Genomic DNA, 20,311 nt, shown 5'->3' on the forward strand with positions numbered 1-20,311 from the left:
CAAGTGGTAGAGTAAGCCTTCAACAAAAGAAGCTCAGGGACAGTGCCCAGGCCCTGAGTTCAAGCCCAGGGTCAGGAAACACCAACACCAACAACAAAACAGCTCAGGCAGATAAGTCTGTGAAACTGTTATCTCTAATTAAACAACAAAAAGCTGGAAGTAGAGGTGTCTCAAGCAGCAATGCACCATGCCTGAGCAAAAAAGGCCAGGCAAGAGAACAGGAAAAATAAATAAACAAATGCTGTAGACAAACTTTAAGTAGACAATAAAACAAATTGACACATTAGTTCAACACAACTCTACATCAGTACAGTACATCTGTCTATCATCTAAAAAAAATCACTGACTGGCATACTTCTAACTTACATAAAAATATCTAATATAGAACTCAAAAATAGTAGTGCTAAAAGCATTGTCATTAGATAGGCCAAGCAAGAATTTTCATTAATATAAGTGATTACAATCAATATTTTATAGTTTCTATACTTAGTAACAGAAGATATTCCTTATTTGTAGAAGATGGTTCTGGAGATAATCATAAATAGTTAAATTCTGTGAAATATACTGAGAAATTCTCAATTATGGCCTAACCTATTATTGAACATTACTATCTTGTATTTTAAGTACATTCACGTAATTGAATTAATCAAAACCTATGTCTAGAATTTTCTTTATTGGTCTCAGATTCAAAGGTGTACCATTGCTCTTCAATCTTCATTTTTTTCATATTAAGGCTTACAGGACAGTGGAGGATAATCCCTTAATAGGTCAAAACAAGATATTGGTTTCCAACATCTGAAACCAAGATGCTTTCTGAACTTGCCCATTTGTCCAAAACAACAAATTGAATGAAATAACCCCAGACTTATAGTAGGAGGCAATTAAAATCTTTTTATCAACATCCCTGTAGGGGCAGAAATTCATAAAATCATAATTGCAGCCATTTTGTTTGGAAAAGAAACTTTGAAGTTATTTATACATATTTACTTGGGCACATAGTCTAGCTAATTATCTGTGATCACCCACAGAATATTGCTTATTAATATTCAGACCATCATTGTTCAATTTCTCGACACATATTTGCTGTTCCTTCTGTTACAATTAACTGGATTGAAAAATAGGAAAACAGTCATCTAAGATAATATGATATAAACAGAAGGTAAATTGTGTGATGGTAAACATATTGTGTGCATAAAGACTAAATAAGTTGGCATCGTGAGAATAATAAAGCACAAGTCTACAATGTTCCCAGGTAAATTGTCAGAAGTTGAAGCTCTGTGTTAAGGAATAATTTGATCTGGTATAATTATTGTTTGCTTTTTTCCTAAGTACACACAAAATGCTAACATTAAATATGATACAAATGTCTTGACTAGAGGTCGGACCAATAAACAAAAGCATATGTCATAGACAACATAAATGTCATTGCAAAAGCTTTCATATAAACATCCTAGCAGAATTTAAATTTCTAATATATGTATCACATATCCCAAGCTTACTCCCTAAAATATCATTTTTTTAACCTTTAAAACTCATAAAATATTAGTTGAATTCCAAGGAGAAGTAAAGCACTTGAGGACTGTGTGAAGAAATCTTTTGAGTTCATGCCAACAGTCTATTAGGAGGTCTCCAGCTGTTTCTTTCTCACCATGGAACACCATTAGGTCGTTTCCCAAGCTGCTCCTGTCCAGAGCTGATCAAGATTCTGCCATGACAGGTCTCACTTACCATGCCAAGGATCACCTTTTCCGTAAGCCTTCCTAGACACCTTCTCTGAGCCCTGGTCTCTCCCCATTGTAGCAACCTTTGGTGTCATGTTTATATTCATTTTAATTCACTGGCTGCCTCCATTATGTATTTATTATTTGTCTTCTTCCTTATGTATCTCCTATACCTGGAGTAGTAAGTACTCAAGAAACATTTGTTGCAAAAAATAGTGTGGCACTAAGGCAGAACCAGAATGATCTATCAAATACTTCTGTATGATTACACTTCATCTTAAAACACATTTATAAATGTGGGACAACTATATCTGATGGACTATGTCAGGGAACAGCAATGAGTTGGAAGTGAAGGATGAACGTTCTCCAGCTGTCCATACTGACGTTTTATATACAGCGAATTCCAAATCTCACTATCTAAACTCTTATCCCATATTAAGACTTCATCAATAATTTTGAGTGTTTGTCTTACCTTACCATCACTGACAAATCTAGCATGCCATATATACATATATGGCATATATATTTGTATATATGTATATATATACACACATACATGTATATATATACATATATATGGAAACATATTCTAAATACCTTGCTCACATTTGCTTCTAAATAATGAACCAATGGATTTCAATAACCAGAGTTGTAAATTAATACAGGAAACAAGGAGTTGAAAGATAGGTCTAGATTTTAAGCCATTAACACAACCATAAAATAAGATCCATTATTTGTACAATGCTGTGTGACACAGAAAAAATAGAGTGAAAACTTTTTGTCCAAAAAGAAATATATTTATTTGCCTGACTTAAAAAATGGTAACTCCTGGGCTGGGGATATGGCCTAGTGGCAAGAGTGCCTGCCTCATATACACGAGGCCCTGGGTTCGATTCCCCAGCACCACATATACAGAAAACGGCCAGAAGTGGTGCTGTGGCTCAAGTGGCAGAGTGCTAGCCTTGAGCAAAAAGAAGCCAGGGACAGTGCTCAGGCCCTGAGTCCAAGCCCCAGGACTGGCAAAAAAAAAAAAAAAAATGGTAACTCCTCTATACAACACCTTAATAATAGCAATAAAATTATGTATTAAAAAATCAAGTTGTGTGAAAAATAGGAATGGGAATTTTTGTTTAATATGGATGACAAGGGATGCCATTTTATGTGCGATTTAAGTAAATTATTCTTCGTGTGGTTAACAACATTTGCTTAGAAGTGGGAATAATGATTCAAATAATAACTCAGAAAACGCAAGTTAGTTTTCATGATAACAAATAATGATAAACAACAAAAACCTTATGAATTCTTAAAGCAGTAATTAATATTTTTCTTATTACTGATAAACCATATTTCTTTATATTAAAAAAAAACAAGGTCTATAAATGCTATCAAGCAAGCAATTTCCCGTTACAGCACTCCTGGAAATCATTTCTCATGCCAGACTGAAAATTGCATTACTGACCTATGATATAGTGCCTGGTATTTCAGAATGCCACTCTATCTGGAATTTATTAAAGACACAAACAAGCCCCTCTCCCCTCCCCAAGCTAACCTTTACCATACTGGTTTGTGGGTCCCAGCTCAGAACTTGGTACAGAATCACATCTGCTATCCAAAATCCTTACAGCCAGAAAAACTTTAAGTATTTTTATATTTTAGGAAGGTACTTGTAAATATTCTAGACACTCTCAGCAGTGTTTTGGTTATAGGTAGCATCCCATGAACAAAGAATGTTTATTTTTCAGCAAAACATGAATAGTCACACTAAGTAAGATAAAGATTATAAATAGCTTCACATAAGATCAGATCAAGTTTTATTGCCAAATGAGTTCAGGTGAGGTCAGACTTTGCCTCCAAAGAAGTTAGAGAAAATTCTTCAGTATTTAATTTTGGGTTTTGCTTGTTAAAGTCAAACTTACAGCCTGTGTCCAAAAGTTGCTACATAGAAAATAAATTTGCATCATCTTTTTTTCTGCCCTTAACAAAAAATCTTAAGGGCTGGGAATATGGCCTAGTGGCAAGAGTGCTTGCCTCCTGTACATGAAGCCCTGCGTTCAATTCCCCAGCACCACATATATAGAAAATGACCTGAAGTGGCGCTGTGGGTCAAGTGGCAGAGTGCTAGCTTTGAGCAAAAAGAAGCCAGGGACAGTGCTTAGGCCCTGAGTCCAAGCCCCAGGACTGGCAAAAAAAAAAAAAAAAAAAAAAAAAAAGAAAAGAAAAAGAAAAAAAAATCCTAAGAGACACTCTCCAAGTAAAGTTACCTGACCAGCTTTGATTTTTGTAATGCAATATTATATTATGGGCCTATAGCATATGAAATTTTGAAATCAAGAAGTAAAACTCCAGGTTCTCTGAATCCATTCTGTTCTGCCTAAAGAAAGCTCTGAACACACAATTACTAAGCACACAGATAATATGGAAATTTGTAAACTAACATGAATAAAGCCCAATACTATGTTTAAGAAAATACAACAAAATCATTACTGGAAGAAGACTCAAAATTCTGCTTTGTAAATCTAGATTTGTCACACAGATTCATCTTAGGTATGCCTGTTAATGATGAAGTTGATGGGGTTTATGAAAGTAAGGTTAACAAAGAGGAAGAACGCTGAGTGAAAAGGGGAAATATTTAAAGTTCCTTGCAAAAGAAGAAGAAGAGAAAGAAAAGGAACACTTGACTATGGTGCCTTTAATGAAATGGGAAAGAATATATAGTCACTTGCTATGAAGTGAATTATTACCTCCTCAAATGTAATTGCATTGAATGCATAATCACGTTCAATGAACCATTACTCAAATCATCCCCCTCACCAACAAAGGACTTGCAGAGGGTATTTGCCTATACTGCAGTAGTGAGCACATGAAGGGTTGAGCAAACAGGGTTGAAAAATTAGAATTCGATGCGACTGTCATGTGCTCAAGGTACGCTAGCACATTCCTTCAAAGAATGCACACCTAATTGGGTACCTTAAGCTTCATCAGAAATTAAAGAAGGACATCTCTCACACATAAGGTAACCCATGCCCATCAGAAGAAGAAAGAAAAGAGAGGAGGTGAGGAAAGTAAAGAAAGGAGGAAAAGAGAGAAAGGAGGAAGGAAGGAAAAGAGGGAGGCAATGAGGGAGAGAGGGAGGGAGGGAGGGAGGGAGGGAGAGAGGGAGGGAGGGAGGGAGGGAGGGAAGGGAAGGAGGGAGGGAGGGAAGGGAAGGGAAGGGAGACAAACTGTAAAAACTAGGTTCAATAAAGCAAGTTATTTTTTGCTCTTAAGGTGGAAAAGTGAATTGAGAAGGTAAAAAATTCTTTTTTGAAATTTTGTAAAATGAAAGCAAAGTTATTGGAAGGGGATTCATTATCTACTAGAGTTCTAAACATCTAAATTGTTTTCTCTAATCTGCCACTTAAAAAATTATTGAATATGTCAGGCACTGGTGGTTCATTCCTCTAATCCTAGCTTCTCAGGATCTGAGGATCACAGTTCAAAGCCAGCCCAGACAGACAAATCTGAGAGATTTTCATCTCCAACTAACGAACAAGCAGATGGAAGTGAGGGTATGACTCAACAGATAAAGAGTGCCAGCCTTGAATGAAAAAGCTAAGGGAAAGCACTCTGGCTCTGAGTTCAAGCCCCAGTACTGAAAAGAAAAAAATAAATCACTGAATAAATATGAAAGGAGCAAATCCTACATATTCACTGACAATGCAAACCTACAGATCCAATGAAACTATATACATCTGTTCCAATAAAAGGTATAATCCTGCTGGACACTGGTGGCTCACCCCTGTAATCCTAACTACTCAGGAAGCTGAGATCTGAGAGCCACTGTTCAAAGCCAGCCTGGGCAGGAAAGTCTGTGACACTCTTACTTCCAATTAACCACCAGAAGTAGTGCTGTGGCTCAGTTTTTGAGCACTAGCCTTGAGCAAAAAGAGCTCAGGGTAATACCCAGGCCCCGAGTTGAAGCCCCAGGACCACATATACTCTTGTCAGAAACCAAATTATGACAACAAAGTAACAAAAAAACTGGCATTTACCAAAATAGTAGCAATCTGACCTGGATATTCACCCCATTTTTTGTTCACTTTTTGTTATACCCTAGGAAATTAAATGTATAACACACATCTACATAATAGTCTCCAAATATTTGAATCAATATTTAGTTTCCAATGAATACCAATGTTCTTCAAGCCCTTCCTCTTTCTCATGTGGTTCTCTAATTGAAAGATTCTTACCACCATCAATTGAGATACATATTAACTTCATATCAATCCAAGAATTCCTTCCTTTAGTTGTCATTTCCTGATCTCAACCTCATGTGAAATTTACCATTCTAGTCTGTCTTCCATCAACAGATCCTATATTTACCTTTGTTTGCTACCCTTAACACTTTCTACATCCCTGGCTCTGGGTTCATTTATTCACGAAGGATCTCCACACAGAACTTGCTCAACAAATTAAATTTAAAAAAGAACTTTGATCACCATCACATGATTTATAAAAAGAACTTGGATCACCATCACATGACTTATTACACATACCTAAATTGGGAACATGGGTTATATACTTTTCTTTGGGTGCTATGAACTGAATTTTGTACCACCCTTGCCCTCCTCCCCAAACTCACATCAGTAGGTAATCCTATCCTTCATTGTGACCTTATCATACTCTTTGGTAAGGATTTTAGGGGGTAATTAATGTACAAAAAGATCATAAAGGGATCCAAGTCTAGTAGGATTGGTAGCTATAAAAGACAGGGGGAGGGGAGAGAGAGGAAGAAAGAGAGTCATCTATCCACACGCATGATCCACAGAAGGGCCACGTGAGCACCCTGCTAGTCAGGAAGAAAACAGAACCATGCTGTCCTGGTACCTGATCTTGAATTTCTAATATCTAGATCTGTGAGAGAATAAATTCTGTTATTTAAGCCACTGAATGCCTAATATTTTCTTATCCTGAGCTGACTAATATAGACACAAAATAAATGCTGTCATTGTCACTTTGTTCATGTTACCTTTGGTAGCTGGTTAAACCAAGCATTTGTGCAGCATAATATCAAGTAGAACAGTGTGTGCTCATTTGTCATTGCTACAGGCTACTCTAAAATAAGTCTGAAAATAAGTCTGAAAATACCTCCATAATGACCACTTTTAAGTTCAGGTGCTCTTCTTTTTTAAAAGTTCTTTTGCAAATATGATGAATATAATCTTTTGTTGTTGTTGTTGTTGTCTGTCATGGGGCTTGAAATCAGGGCCTAGGCACTGTCCCTGAGTGCCTTTTGCTCAAGGGTAGAGCTCTACTACTTTGAGCCACAGCTCCAGTTCTGGTTTCCTGGTAGTTATTTAGAGATAAGTGTCTCATGGACTTCCCTTGCCAGGGCTGGCTTTGAACCACAATCCTCAGATCTCAGCTTCCTGAATTGCTAGGATTATAGGCATGAGCCACTGACACCTGGCTTTTATTTACTATTTTAATTTTACTCTTAGAGTATTCTTGGTTTTATAGCAAAGTACTCCACAGTACTGTTGGTTTTGAACCCATTTGATTGTGCTAGCCAAGATAGCGTATCTGGGTAGAATCAGATACAGATTAAAACTCGTAGTTTGACTAGGAGTCTCCTGACTTTCAATAAACTCCTATAACTAACATGAGAGCTAAGAAGCTAGAGGATATAGATACACATCAATACAAGTGCCCTTTTCACAAATAGAGAAATTACTGGAAATATTTCCCAATGCCAATTTGAATTTTCATATTCTGAGCAGAATAGACAAGTTTGTTCTGTGCTACAAAAGTCTAACACAATGATTGCACTCCATTTATCTTCTGTATTCAACATTCAATATATCTCAAGAGACACTTTGTACCCAAATGCCCTCAGCATAATCTGTTTTTCCAAAAACACACAGTATTTCAAAGCCATATTGACATATATTCATATATATTAAAAAATTCCTATACATAAGTGGGAGATATTTACAATTGGTGAGGAGTTATGTATTTAGAGGTTGCATGTATTTCCTATCTAGAATGTTACATTTGGCCACACCCACCAGTGCTGCAGTAAGGGTCATGAAACACTTGAAAACAACCTTCTCAACTATTTGGTACAGAATGAAATGCAGTGTGTGTGTGTGTGTGTGTGTGTGTGTGTGTGTGTGTTAACACACATGTTTTAATTTTTGTATTTAAACAAATATATTTGAACAGATTTTAGTCAAATTCTTTGTATGTATGTATTTAAATAAATAATTAATTTTAGAGCTGATGATAAAATACTGTATCATTTATCTGACATGATAAGACCTACTCATTTAAAACATCCTTCCTATTTGATATGTGACTCCTCTAAGAATTCTTAGTGAATTCTGGTCAAGGAACTGGTTAAACGAAAGTCAATGGGACATTTCTGCAGCATCAACCACATACAAGGCAGGATGCCCTCTGCTTCCCCATGAGAACATGGAGAGGCTCAATGTGGTCCAGGGAAGAAAGCGAGTGCCTGATGACTTGAAAAGGAAGCAGAATGTTTTAAGCACCCTGACCATAGAAGTACCATGACAACAATCCAGAAGCCTCAGTGTCTTGATACCAGAGTAAATCAAGGGATTTTAAGGAGGAGCAAGAGCTGGGTTTGACCTTCAAGAACGGGTGGGATTACAGCAAGCAGTCTGACATGGGGAGACTTCCCCAGTGGACAAAAGATAAGCATCAGCAGGAATGATTTAATTCTGGGACTGGTAAGGCCTTCTGTCTGTAGAAACTCAGAAAAAAGTGAAGTGAATGATGAGGGGGAAATTCTTGGGGCATGAGTGTAGGTCATGCTATGAAGGGTCTCAGGCCTCATGGTCAGGAATTTGGATTCCACTGAGCCCGCAGTAAGGAGTTTAGAAGGTACTGGGCACTGTACTAATGAAGGCTTTCAGAAAGAATGTCCTGGCAACAGCCGAGAGAATGTGGCATGTAAGGAGAAGGCCTCAAAGCAACTGACTTAATTGTGTATTCTGAACAAGAGAGCCTTATATGAAGAGAAATGAAACATAACCTGAAAAAATTCAAGGTAGAAAGAGAAAGAAAAGAAGCCCATGTCAAAGGACTCCACATAAAAGCTCCATGATTTACAACCTATCCAGCCACTGCTCACTTTCATCTAGATTGCACTGTCGTGGCTCATGTGTCTGTCTGGGCTCTCGATGACACTCCATGTTCATAATCATGGTGGAGGCTGTCAGATCCTTAAGGCCATTTCTCATAAACATGAGCAAAGCTGACAGGTTTTCTTAAGACCAGCGCCACTCTGCTAGGCATTAAATCATTTGTGCTGTGCAGCTGAGACCTGCTCCCTTGGGAAATCAGACTAGCACCTTTGCAGCATCATCAACCCCTACTGAGACAATGTGCAAGAAGTCTAGGCTGACTTAAAGGCAGTCCGCACAGCTTCACTAATGGGCAGGATGTTGAACCAGTGCCCTAGAATGTTGGCATATCTCTTAATGTGCTCTCGGCCCAGTCTGCTGGAAGTAGAGCCTTTAGTAACAGCACATTCAAATCCATCTTTCATAAATAATAAATGGATCAAGAATGGTTTTTAAATGCCTGATATATTCAACCAGTAGTTGAGATCCTTTTTCTTCTCTACTAGAACCAACCATTCTCTGTGTGTTCTACATCTGAGTATACATCACATTGGGATAAGAAAGCATTTTAAAAAGATATAGTCACATATAACCATCCTAGAAAATAAACTATAATATCTGAGTCTTTGGAATAAAGATAAAAAAAAAACACCACACTACACATTCTCCTTAAATAGCTATGAGCTACAATCCTATTTCTGGGATTTGTTTTTCTTTGTTACAGATGTACAATTATCTTTTCTACTGGTGGCACACCCTAAAATCAAGACAGTTTATAAACCACAATGGACCCAAACCAAATGCTAGATCTAGGGAATTACCTTTTCTCCCCCATTTAAAAATGTATTAACAAGTTAGGAACACATTTTACGACACACAAATTCAAGAAAATTAAAATGAATCTACAGGTTTACAGTAAATCATCCATCAATACATTGGTAAACATCTGATTCACATGGAAAATGAAATTAATTTTACAAATTATATGGGAGCATGTTCCTGAACAACAACAGGCTGAATGCAAATCTGAGATTTGTCAGCCATAAAGTAATCAATACTTAAGATGGAGTTCACCTCCAAGCTGTAATTTTAAAGTCTAACTACAGGTTTCCTTAAGTTTGCCTAAAATAAGTGTTAAAGGAAACAATCCATACCTTAATAATATTCATTAGTAATTGTATACCCTGTTGATTAACAAGCATTCTGGAAAATTTAATGGGGGAAGAAAAACACACCCACCCACATAATTAGGACATGTGTTTACTTAATATCCTGAATATCACCATGAAAAACACACCAGATTACTGAAATCTAAATGACTATATTTAACTGTTTAAATATTTTAGCAATGTATCCAAGTTGTGATTTTTTTCCTCTAACACAGAATACACCCATTAATAGATCAGTGAAGGAAAAAAAAAAAAAAGACAATCTGGTTCTAACATGCTTTGTACAATCTAAAGCCAATCTCTCAAATAGCCAGCCTAAAGATTACTTCCTTCCCGGAGCCAGGAGAACAATGAGAGAACATGTTGCTTGATTTTTTTCTTACCTTTTTTCCTTTTCTTTTCCTGTGAGCAGGTTTGGCATTCTTCTCCTTTGGCTCTTCACTCATCTTTCCTTTAAATCAGGTGAGTTTATCAAAGGCAGGAGATCACCGCCCGTATTCCAACATCCAAAACCACCACAAAGAGTCAAAGCATTGAGACCAAAGTCCATTTACGGGAGCTCCCCACAGGCAAGGCAGCCGCTGCTGAAATCCAGCCCTGCTTCTGTCACAGACACCCAGGCTGCTAATGTAGTCCTGGCTTGGCTTTCCTCAGGAAGAAACTGGGTGTTCTCTACATCAGACACTCAATTGTTCCTCTAAAGAAAATCAATATTTGGGCCTTTCATTTTTAACTAGTCATTACCCTGAGATAAGATCTCGACAAGACTTTTGTCGTTTGTTCTTGCACAGTGATTCCAGCTTGTAAATGGTGATCGAGAGGAAGAGGGACACACACACGCACACACACCACACACACACACACACACACACACAGACAGAGAGAGAGAGAGGGTGAGGGGGAGAGAGAGAGACTCACACTGAAATAAGCTACAGACTGCTGACAAGTCTCTGAAGCCTTCCCAAGGGCTGATTTGCTGCTTCATGCAGCCTGGGAAGCCGAATGTAAATTGCTCTCAGAGCTGGGAGCCTCCCATGAGGACACATGTGTTGAATGCATCAGGGTATAGTGGAGGAGGAGGCAGCAGGAGGAGTAAGAGATCCGGTTACTGGTTTGTTAAAAAAAATAAAAAGTGCTCAATGATTCAAACAATAGGAGAGACCTGCTACGGCTGGTGGAAGTCACAGTCTACATTTATTTTATGATTCCTTTTTTTTTTTTTAACATAACAAGTAAAACATGACAAACTGCCAATCTTCTTCAGCTAAGGATTTCTCAGGAATTGTTCATGACAGACAACCCCTTCCCCAAACTGGCTACAATTCACATTCAGTCATTGGGCTATCTCCACAAATACACCATGCAACCAATAGGAAAGACAGCCTCCAAAGTATTCAGGGAATACTAAAGGCAACGTGGCGAGCAGAGACAGTCTGTGCTTCTGGACTGTGTTTCGGGCAGCGCAGGTCTCAGATTACGTTATGCACTCCACAGCTGCCCTGACCACACATCATGCCCTACCCACACCCCAGGCTGCCAGCCATCCTGAGCCCACAGCTTTCAGATATTTTCTGGGCATCTGCACAACCTCATACCTGGGTGGACATCCCTCACAATATATTCCCTCCATGAAAACACAACTGAATTACCATCACAGGCTGTCATTTAAAGCATCTTTGGAGGAATACCAGACTCAGTCTTGTTCAGGAAGCAATCTTAATATGGAAACAGGTCCTCCTGAGGGAACAGGTGACATAGGTGTAGGATAAAAAAAAAAAAAAAAAAAAAAAAAAAAAAAAGAGAGTAAATGAGAAGAGGAGAGAAAAAAATGTGGAGGTGAGTTCGGGTCTATTCCCAGGGAATAGAAGCCAGAAATAAACCAGAGTACTTCCTCATTCCAATGTTGTTGTTTTTTTTTAATCCAAGAGAAAAGGGTTCTAATTAATTCAAGCACAGCTGTATGTGGAAAGACAGTCAAAAAGGCTAAATTTTCAGTGTTGTGCATGAGGGGACCTACTACTGGTTCAAGGAAATGATGCTAAAATATTGAACCAAAAAGGTGCACCTGTTTATCTTGATGTTTCTCATTCTTTTCCTATTATGAAAGTGGGGAAAGTGTGTCTAGATTCTGCCCACATTCTTTCCCCTATTCTTCAAAGCATCTATTTCTCAGAGAACACTGGAGTATGAGAAAAGGCTAGAGATGTCTTCCCCATGGCTAACAGGCCAGTGCAGCCATGGAAAGGAGTCCTCAGTGAACCACATGCACTCAAGGAACAGTAAATTAGCTATGGGAGATCCTTTGTAGTGTTAAGTTGCACATTAATTACAGGAATACACATCTCAATAAGTCTGGTGTGGTCAGAAGGCCAAACGTATTGGACATTTATGTTCCACACATGCATCCTTCATTATCTGCTTATCCACAGTTGCCATTATCTGCTGCTATTTATTCAGTAAGGCTTCTCTTGTCATGCAGTAAAAGGTAGAAAATCATGAAATGGCAGAAAAATCCTTTCAAGTTCTTGAGTGATTCAACCCTTGATCATCTTTTTGAAGCAGGGAAACCAGGAACTGTCAGTACTCTCCCTATTTCTTTTGGTCTTTTACTGAAATTAGGTGGCCCTAGGCTGATGGGTTGTATGCCTTTGGAGGGACAAGGATGGGGAAGGGTTTTGGTTTTGTTTTTTTTAAATACAAGTTATTCATAAGATGAAGCATCTATATAGGTAGACTCAGGTCAGACTTTCCCACTTCAACCTCTCCATTCTTCACTAGGCAAACAAGAGAGATACCACATCTACCTGTACTAGATCTATAGTGGAATCCAAACATTTTGACTTACCCCTCAACTCAGAAAAACCTCTGTATCCAGGGACAGGTAGTTCAGACCTACAATGCTTGTTACTGAGGGAGCTAAGATCTGGAGGATTGCAGTTCAAAGCAATGGTAATTCTGGACACCTATGCTTTTGAAATATGCATTCACAGAAATGGTTAATTCAAAATGTCCAAAAGTATACCACTACCAGCTCAGACTTAAGGACCTAAAACTCTGAAAGACTCTATCTTCAATTAACCAACAGAATGATGAATTGGAGGTATGATTTAGGTGGTAGAGCACCGGCCCTTAGTGAAAAACCAAAGCCAAGTGAAAGCATGAGGTTCTGAGTCAAGGCAACTGTCCTGGCATGTGCACGTTCACACGTGCACACACGCACACACACAAAGATGAAAACGCTTTTGTCAACAACTACTTACTGAATACAGGGTTTAGTGCACTTTAAGGGGGAAATAGAGAGTACACAAAAATTGAGATTTAACTTCATCTCTTCCTCCAGGAATCTCAAGTTGAGAATATAAACTATTAAAAATACAACTAATATGAAAAGATCTACCCAAGGCATACCACAAGAATAAATTTAGGAAAATGCCATTTTGTTGACTTTTTTGAACTATAAAAATAAGTTGAATGATAAAATTAAATGCAAACGTTTGAGAAGAAATGAGATTGTAACTGAGGTGAATGATTAGTTTGTTCTGTACTACGTTACGAACTTCACTGTATTCACTGGTACATACAATGCTTATTGCCTATACTAAAAGCTAAAGTGCTCTCTGCTGGTTGGATGCAAGAAAACAAGACTTTTTAAGATGTCATTACATGGCAAAATCCTACAAAGGATTGGTTTCAGGAGAAATTATTCTTATTGATAAAGAACATGGACATCTAACCGAATAATACCTCATCACACTGTATATTCAAGCTTGACAGAATACTCCACTTGACATTTAACTACAAATGATGTCAAATTATTTTACTCACAAAGAATCATCCTTTTAAGCTAGAACCTAATAATAAACATAGGTAACATCGAGCATGTTTCATGTCTATTTTGTATAACTTGTTAAGTACTAGACATTGTAATAGAAAAAAATAATTCTATCTCTAAAAGTATGTCAGACAAAAGGAATTTCTATGTTGGTAGTATGGTCTTTAAGCAACAAAAAGGAAATTGTAATTTGATATTTAACAATGGAAAATATTCTCACTTTGTCAAACCAGTCAAATTTCATTTGAAGTTTAAAAACCTCCAACAATTTAGACTTCAGGAACAGAGTATGTGCTACTTCATCTGTAATGATGTTTCTGCATACCTATACTCTACAGACACACATTCACAGAAATAATGATTATTTTAAGAAGCCAAAAGGTGTACTAGTGCCTTTTAAATTATAATTGCTCTGAGTAAAAGTGTAATTTGATTGATCTAAAAACAGGCTGGGGTAATTACTTATTCCAAAAATGTTAAATGTTAAATACTTTCTAATGGTAATCTCCTTTTCACCCGAATTAGAAAATTCCCCAGCCCTTGGAGAAGTTAAATTTAGTCGATAAGCTAAATGCACTGGAATTATCAACCTGGAAATAAAACCCTAGTCTGAGTTCTCTGAGTAGGAACAACACAACTGGATTATAATGCTTACATCTTTGACTCCATAGAACTAACTGGCTGCTGACCTCGTTTACTTCCACCAGAAATGATCAGCAAGTAGTTGATACCTATCTGAGGCTGTTCTATTTTTAAATTAAATAACTTGCATAAGAGGACATCAACCAGGGCCAACTTAAGTCTCCTAGAACAGATCTATTTTTAAAATGAAAGTGGCTTACCATAGGAGAAATAACGGGCAAGGGTTATCAGAAATCAAACTTTTAAAAGCTATCTTCAGTGTACAACTTACTTGCAAACACTGACACTGACTATAATTTCTCTCTTAAAATTAGAGTCCATTATATTCAAAGTAAAACCAAACCAATCAACATCTTTCCATTAAAGTTTAGTAGCAATGTCTATATGGAGAGGCTTATTTTATTTGTAAGGGTAAGATGACTTGTCATTACTATAATTTACATGCTAGCTGGCGACTTTAAGTAGTTTCAAAATGTCACTTACAGCATTCCCTCTTCATATTACACATTAACTCTCAGCATTTTAAATACTTGTAAATGGAAAGACAAAACTAGACAGAGTGCTTTTTTGGGAATCATGGAATGAGTCTTCAAGGCTGAGTGACAGGTGGAGGTGCTGTTTTGTGTGTGTGGACCGTAACCCTGAGAACGCTTCCTTGGGTCACTCAGCCAGGTCCTAGCAGATCTGGGACCAGAAGCAAATATGCACACTGCTCCTTTATAATCCCTTCTCTCCACAACACTAGTAGCTCCCAGAGAGTGTGAAGTTAACCCGCAATGAGACCTGAGTGAAAAGCCAACAGTCAATATCTTGACCTTGCCATAAGTTTAACTTTAAATTAGAAAAATAAATATACATACAATGAGGGTATCTTGTCTGCTCTGTGGGATTGTGGTATTTGTGTGAATGCCACCAGAAAACTTTTTTTAAAAAAGGAGAACACGTGTGATAGGAAATAGCTACTTCTTGGATCAAAACGCTATTTTTTTTTTCACACACTTGTAGTTGCCTGAGAATGGACTTGGGATTCTTTCACTTCTATCATCCCTACTCCTTCATCCTGCCGTCACTTCAAGGAACATAACAGCTAGACCACAGTGAAAATGTAGAAACAGGAAAAGCATCAGTGTAGCTGTATAACTCAAAATCATACTGCTTCATACAATGTCTCTCTTTCTCTCATATAATAAAAACATCTAAAGAAATATGCTCTATGCTCCTGGGCTTCTAGTCCTTCTATATTTATACTGAAAATTGGCATAGTAATATTTACACATCTGCTTACAGTACCTAAAAATTTAGGCATATTTGGGGCATGAGATGAAACCAAATATGATAGAAAGTGCATTGAGTCTCAATTTTCAGCTTGTTCCCAAGTAACCTACAAGTGTTGGTCATATCCAATGGCCACCTGCACTATTTACTAATACTTGTTTGCTAGAGCTTTTAAAACTTAGCTTAGTTAAGTATATTATCTGTGAAATGTTTTTAATATGTTAGTCCCGTTCCTGACAATATGTCAGAATCCTACAAGGAGGTGCAATGCAGGATTTTCCTGTTCATCCTGGGTGTTCTTTCTTTCCTGATTATTCCACCAAGTGCCTGTTAAAATAGAATGATATAATCCAAGTGGATTAGTAAAACAGGGACAGATGGAATGTTCAAAGACATATAGCTTGCAAATGGGTGGTTTGCTTTTTGTTTATTTTCCTTGCTGAACCCTTGCATTTTCACCCGTGTGACTTTCTGAGCAGGGTAATTTTCCTTCACTAGACTAGCAATTCTCCTCAGAGGCCCAGTGGTATTCAGAAGCCTTTTGTGAGTTAGGGACTGATGAGTCACTGCTTTGATCTTCCCTAAATCTATGTGTTTTACTTAATAACAATGAAGATCCTATGTGGTTTTAAAAGAACCATAGTGATAGACTCTAAAGACATTCTCTTGCTTTTGTAAAAAGTTTCCAGCAATGCTAATATTAAAATGATTAAGAACTGAGGTCACCTGTATTTGAGTCCCCACCCAAATAGGGTCAGTAGTTCTGCCAGGTTTTCTTTTTATTGCTATGGAAAAATTAAACAAAAGATGGTTTGATACAGCTTATCAATTACCCATCTGGAGTCCCTTTTTTCATCAGTTACCCACCCAATGTAACTGCCTCTTTTCTGTCCATATTCTAACCAACTTATTAACATTATGCGCCTCTATTCTTCCAGCTACTAAAATAAAAGAGATTAGAAAAGGTTTTTAGATCTTCAAATTCTAATTTACACCATATCTCATAGTATTAAGCCTTTATAGCAAAGTTAATGGTACTTTCACTCAGACCATCATGAAATAAAGATGGGTATGTCCGTATATATTCTTCTTCTTTCATTTGCTTACTCACTCTTGGTACAGATGTCTGAAGTCATTTGTTCAAAGACAGGGGAAAAAAGCATGAGCTTAAGATATATTCTAGTGGCAAAAACTAAAGTACAATGAAAGAAGTATGGGTTCTTGGTTGTGTGCGGCATGAGATCATGAGGGCTGTTGTAGGGAGTCTGCCTTAACTCTCCCCACACCTGTGACATAAAGATGTTGCTTCCTTGAACCCAGTGGGCAAGATGATGCTGGACTCCAAATCCTCACATTAGCTAGATGTAGTCATCATAAAATTAAGGCAGTGTCCTTTATTTTCAAGTAAGTTCACATTGATTGCTACACAGTGCTTTGGATTTGTCATGGTCCTTGGCATATATTCCTCTAGCCAAATAAAAAGGGCAGCCCCTTTGTACATCACTTTGACAATAAATAAATATTTTTAAAAGGGCATATGTTCCCCTTTGAGTTTTGTTTTGTGTGTGGGATGTGTGTGTGTGTGTGTGTGTGTGTGTGTGTGTGTGTGTGTGTGTGTGTGTGGTTTTTAGTTAGTTGACTGGTTTGTTTATTTGGGGACGTAGTACTGGACTTACACAGTACTGATGCCACACTGGCACCAAAAAATCTCTCAAAGTTCTTATTTACTTAAACATCCTTTTTCTAACCCTGGCCCTTTTCACTCTCATCCCTACCACTCATCAAAGCTTGGAGATAGGTAGATGATGACTGGGAATTGGAGCTAAGAGGACATAGGTTAGACCAATTGGTCCTATCTAAGGCAAATAGTATATGGCTTATTTAGGACTACATCAAAACAAGTATCTCAAAGCTGTCATCATGACATTGAAAAATAGCATTTCAAGTAAGATTAAGAGCATGGGAATGTATAAAGAATATGTAACACAACAGAAAGGTCTAAGTCTTCAAAACTTAGTTATTTCCTGAAGCATTTCCACTGAAATTAGAGTTGTCTCCTGTATTTTCTTTTTTTCTCTCTCTTTCTTTGCAGACTGTATCAATGCCCTAATGAAGTTATACTTACACATCTCAACTCAGTTTGAAAGCTCCTCATTTGCTCTCTCAAATCGTCAGAGCAGAAGAATGAGCTGAAGTGACCAAAATTAATTTCCAAGGTCCAATGGCCTGGTAATGATCCTTCCCTAAGGTCACTGCCCAGCTCTGTGGAGGATTCCTACAGGAAGTGTGCTAGGTGAACTACAAAAGCTCTAAAGTTCTTTGTTCTACAATACTCTAATTCAGTGGCCATCTCTACTATAGCTGCCAGCTTTCCCCTCACAAATATGGAAATGTGTACTTGCAGGTGAAGTACTGCCATGACAAATACCTAAACTTGGCCTAGCAATCAGGCAGCAGGCAGCAATGAAATTGGCATGGAAGGCTAGAGACATAGAAAGAACGAGTGTATACACTGGTCAAACATCTTATCCATAGTAATTAAAAAGGCATATGCTTGCTGTGCGCCTTTTTGTATACTTGGTTGTTACTGACAGTATGAATCAAGGGCTTTAAAGAAAGAGATGAGCTTAGTCAAAAATGATAAGAAAACAAACACCCAATGAGATGAGGAAATTCAAAAAGTGGGAGTCTTACAAAGAAGGTAAATTCGATTGCCACAAGACCCCAAACTGTGAATAAAAGCAGAGAAAGGCTTTGAGGAACAAAGGCCCAGGGAGAATCAGCCAAATATCAGATTAAAAGTATATTCTTCCTTCTGCTACCTCAGGGGGACTCACAAGAGCCAATCACAAATGAGATATAATTAAGGGAACAAGAGGCAAAAAAATAATAATGTATAGTTATTCCTTTACAGACGGTGAGTGAAGTCATTAGTTTAAAGAAGGATATGGATCAGAATACCATCAAGGAAAGAATTATATTTCTAAAGAAATCAGACCCTTTTTGAAAGAAAGAGTCTTCAGAGTTAAGCCTTCAAAAAAAAGGAAGAAAACCTTAAAAAAATCTAAAGTTGCCTTTAAACGCAGAGGAATAGAGAATAGAACAAAAATTATAGGGCCTAGGTATGGTATAGTCAACAACTACTTCAAACATGGATATATATGAGAATGGAAAATGACGAACCTAACCAGAGATTGATGCCAATGGAATAATGTGCAGAGAATTGCTTACAGAAAGTATAATTTGAGTTCAATCAAAGGAGTTCATTCAATGCAAGAGCAGAATGACCTCATAATGTACACCCAAGTCACATTCTGAAATTTCTCTGGATCAGTGGCAGCTGTGCCCCACATTCTCTCTTCCAGATGGAGTGTTAATTGTGGGTACCCTCTGGACTCTATTTCTGTCTACTTGCTGTGCATGGAGGGAGATGCTCCACTCAGTTGGCTGCTGCTGAGATTGTAGATTCTCTTTGGAGCAGGCTAGGGAAGCCTGTGACTTGGGTTAGCAGAAGAACTGTTCTCTGGCAGTGACATCTTGGCATCCAACAAAGCTGTGTGCTCAGCTTCTACAATGGAGAGATCCCTGGCTAGGGAACACCTGCGCTGTCATCTTATTGCTGTGAGGTGGCCATGTGACTAATTCTCACTAATAGAAAAGGAAAAGGACATGGAAGACACAGTAGTTGAAAAGTAGACATTGCTTGGCTTTTCATTTTTTCTATCTCTGCAGTCCAAAGAAGCATGAGAAGCTACAGGTTGTTGTAAAAAAAGAAGCTACAGGTTGTTGTTGTAAAATAAAATGATTCTGGATCCCTATAATTGTGGTTTAAAGATCACCTGCTAATGTACTCGATAGACATATCACACACACACACACACACACACATACACACACACACACACACACACACAATCAGGACTCTTGCACAAATGGCTGATTCAAATACTGGAGCAAAAAAAAAAAAATGTGAGCTGAGCCTGGAACATCTACTGTCTCAGAAAACAAAAAAGCCATCACAGTCCACTGTGCTTATACTAAAAGGACTCAGAGCCAACTTAAAGAAGTAGGACATCAACAAAGTCATAAATAGAATGGACTGAAATACATCAAATATGCTTAAGCCTTAAAAATACCAGTCACCTTTGGAAAATACCTGAGGAAACCAACTCATTTTAAAAACTACTAAAGAACAGAACCAACTATCTTTGCTATACAAGTTGTATCTCAAAGTAACCAAATTGTTCAAAAAGTCTATTCTCTATCCAAACAATGTAGTTAATATGTTAAGAAGGAATGAAAGAAGTAGAATATTACTATTTTTCAATCCTTAATCAAATTATGGACTAAGGCAGTAGCTGATGGCTGCTAAATCTGCTGGCTAGAAAAGGTGGTAGTGAAGACTTGCACAGGGTTCATGCCTAACTACTTACTCAGGAGACTCAGATCTGAGGTTCGCAGTTCAAAGCGAACCCAGGCAGAAAAGTCCCTGTGAGACTCTTATCTCTAGCCACTCAAAAACTGGAATAAGATCTGTGGCTC

General features: G+C 37.7%; 1 protein-coding gene across 6 annotated transcripts in view; it reads right to left on the bottom strand.

Annotated features, from left to right (window-relative positions):
* The window catches only part of Ank3 (ankyrin 3), a 526,258-nt gene that overhangs the window by 417,269 nt on the left and 88,678 nt on the right, over nucleotides 1-20,311 (bottom strand). The window contains exon 1 of one of the 6 annotated variants that reach the window (XM_048338828.1): nucleotides 10,404-10,842. The exons of 4 other annotated variants lie outside the window; for them this stretch is intronic. In XM_048338828.1, coding sequence (XP_048194785.1) covers nucleotides 10,404-10,466 — 63 coding nt within the window. In that variant the 5' untranslated portion in view covers nucleotides 10,467-10,842. Of the gene's footprint in view, nucleotides 1-10,403; nucleotides 10,843-20,311 lie in introns of those variants that run through there. One more of the 6 variants, XM_048338832.1, reaches the window with a different exon arrangement.

This window comes from Perognathus longimembris, chromosome 2 (assembly GCF_023159225.1).
Source record: "Perognathus longimembris pacificus isolate PPM17 chromosome 2, ASM2315922v1, whole genome shotgun sequence".
Classification (NCBI taxonomy): Eukaryota; Metazoa; Chordata; class Mammalia; order Rodentia; family Heteromyidae; genus Perognathus; species Perognathus longimembris.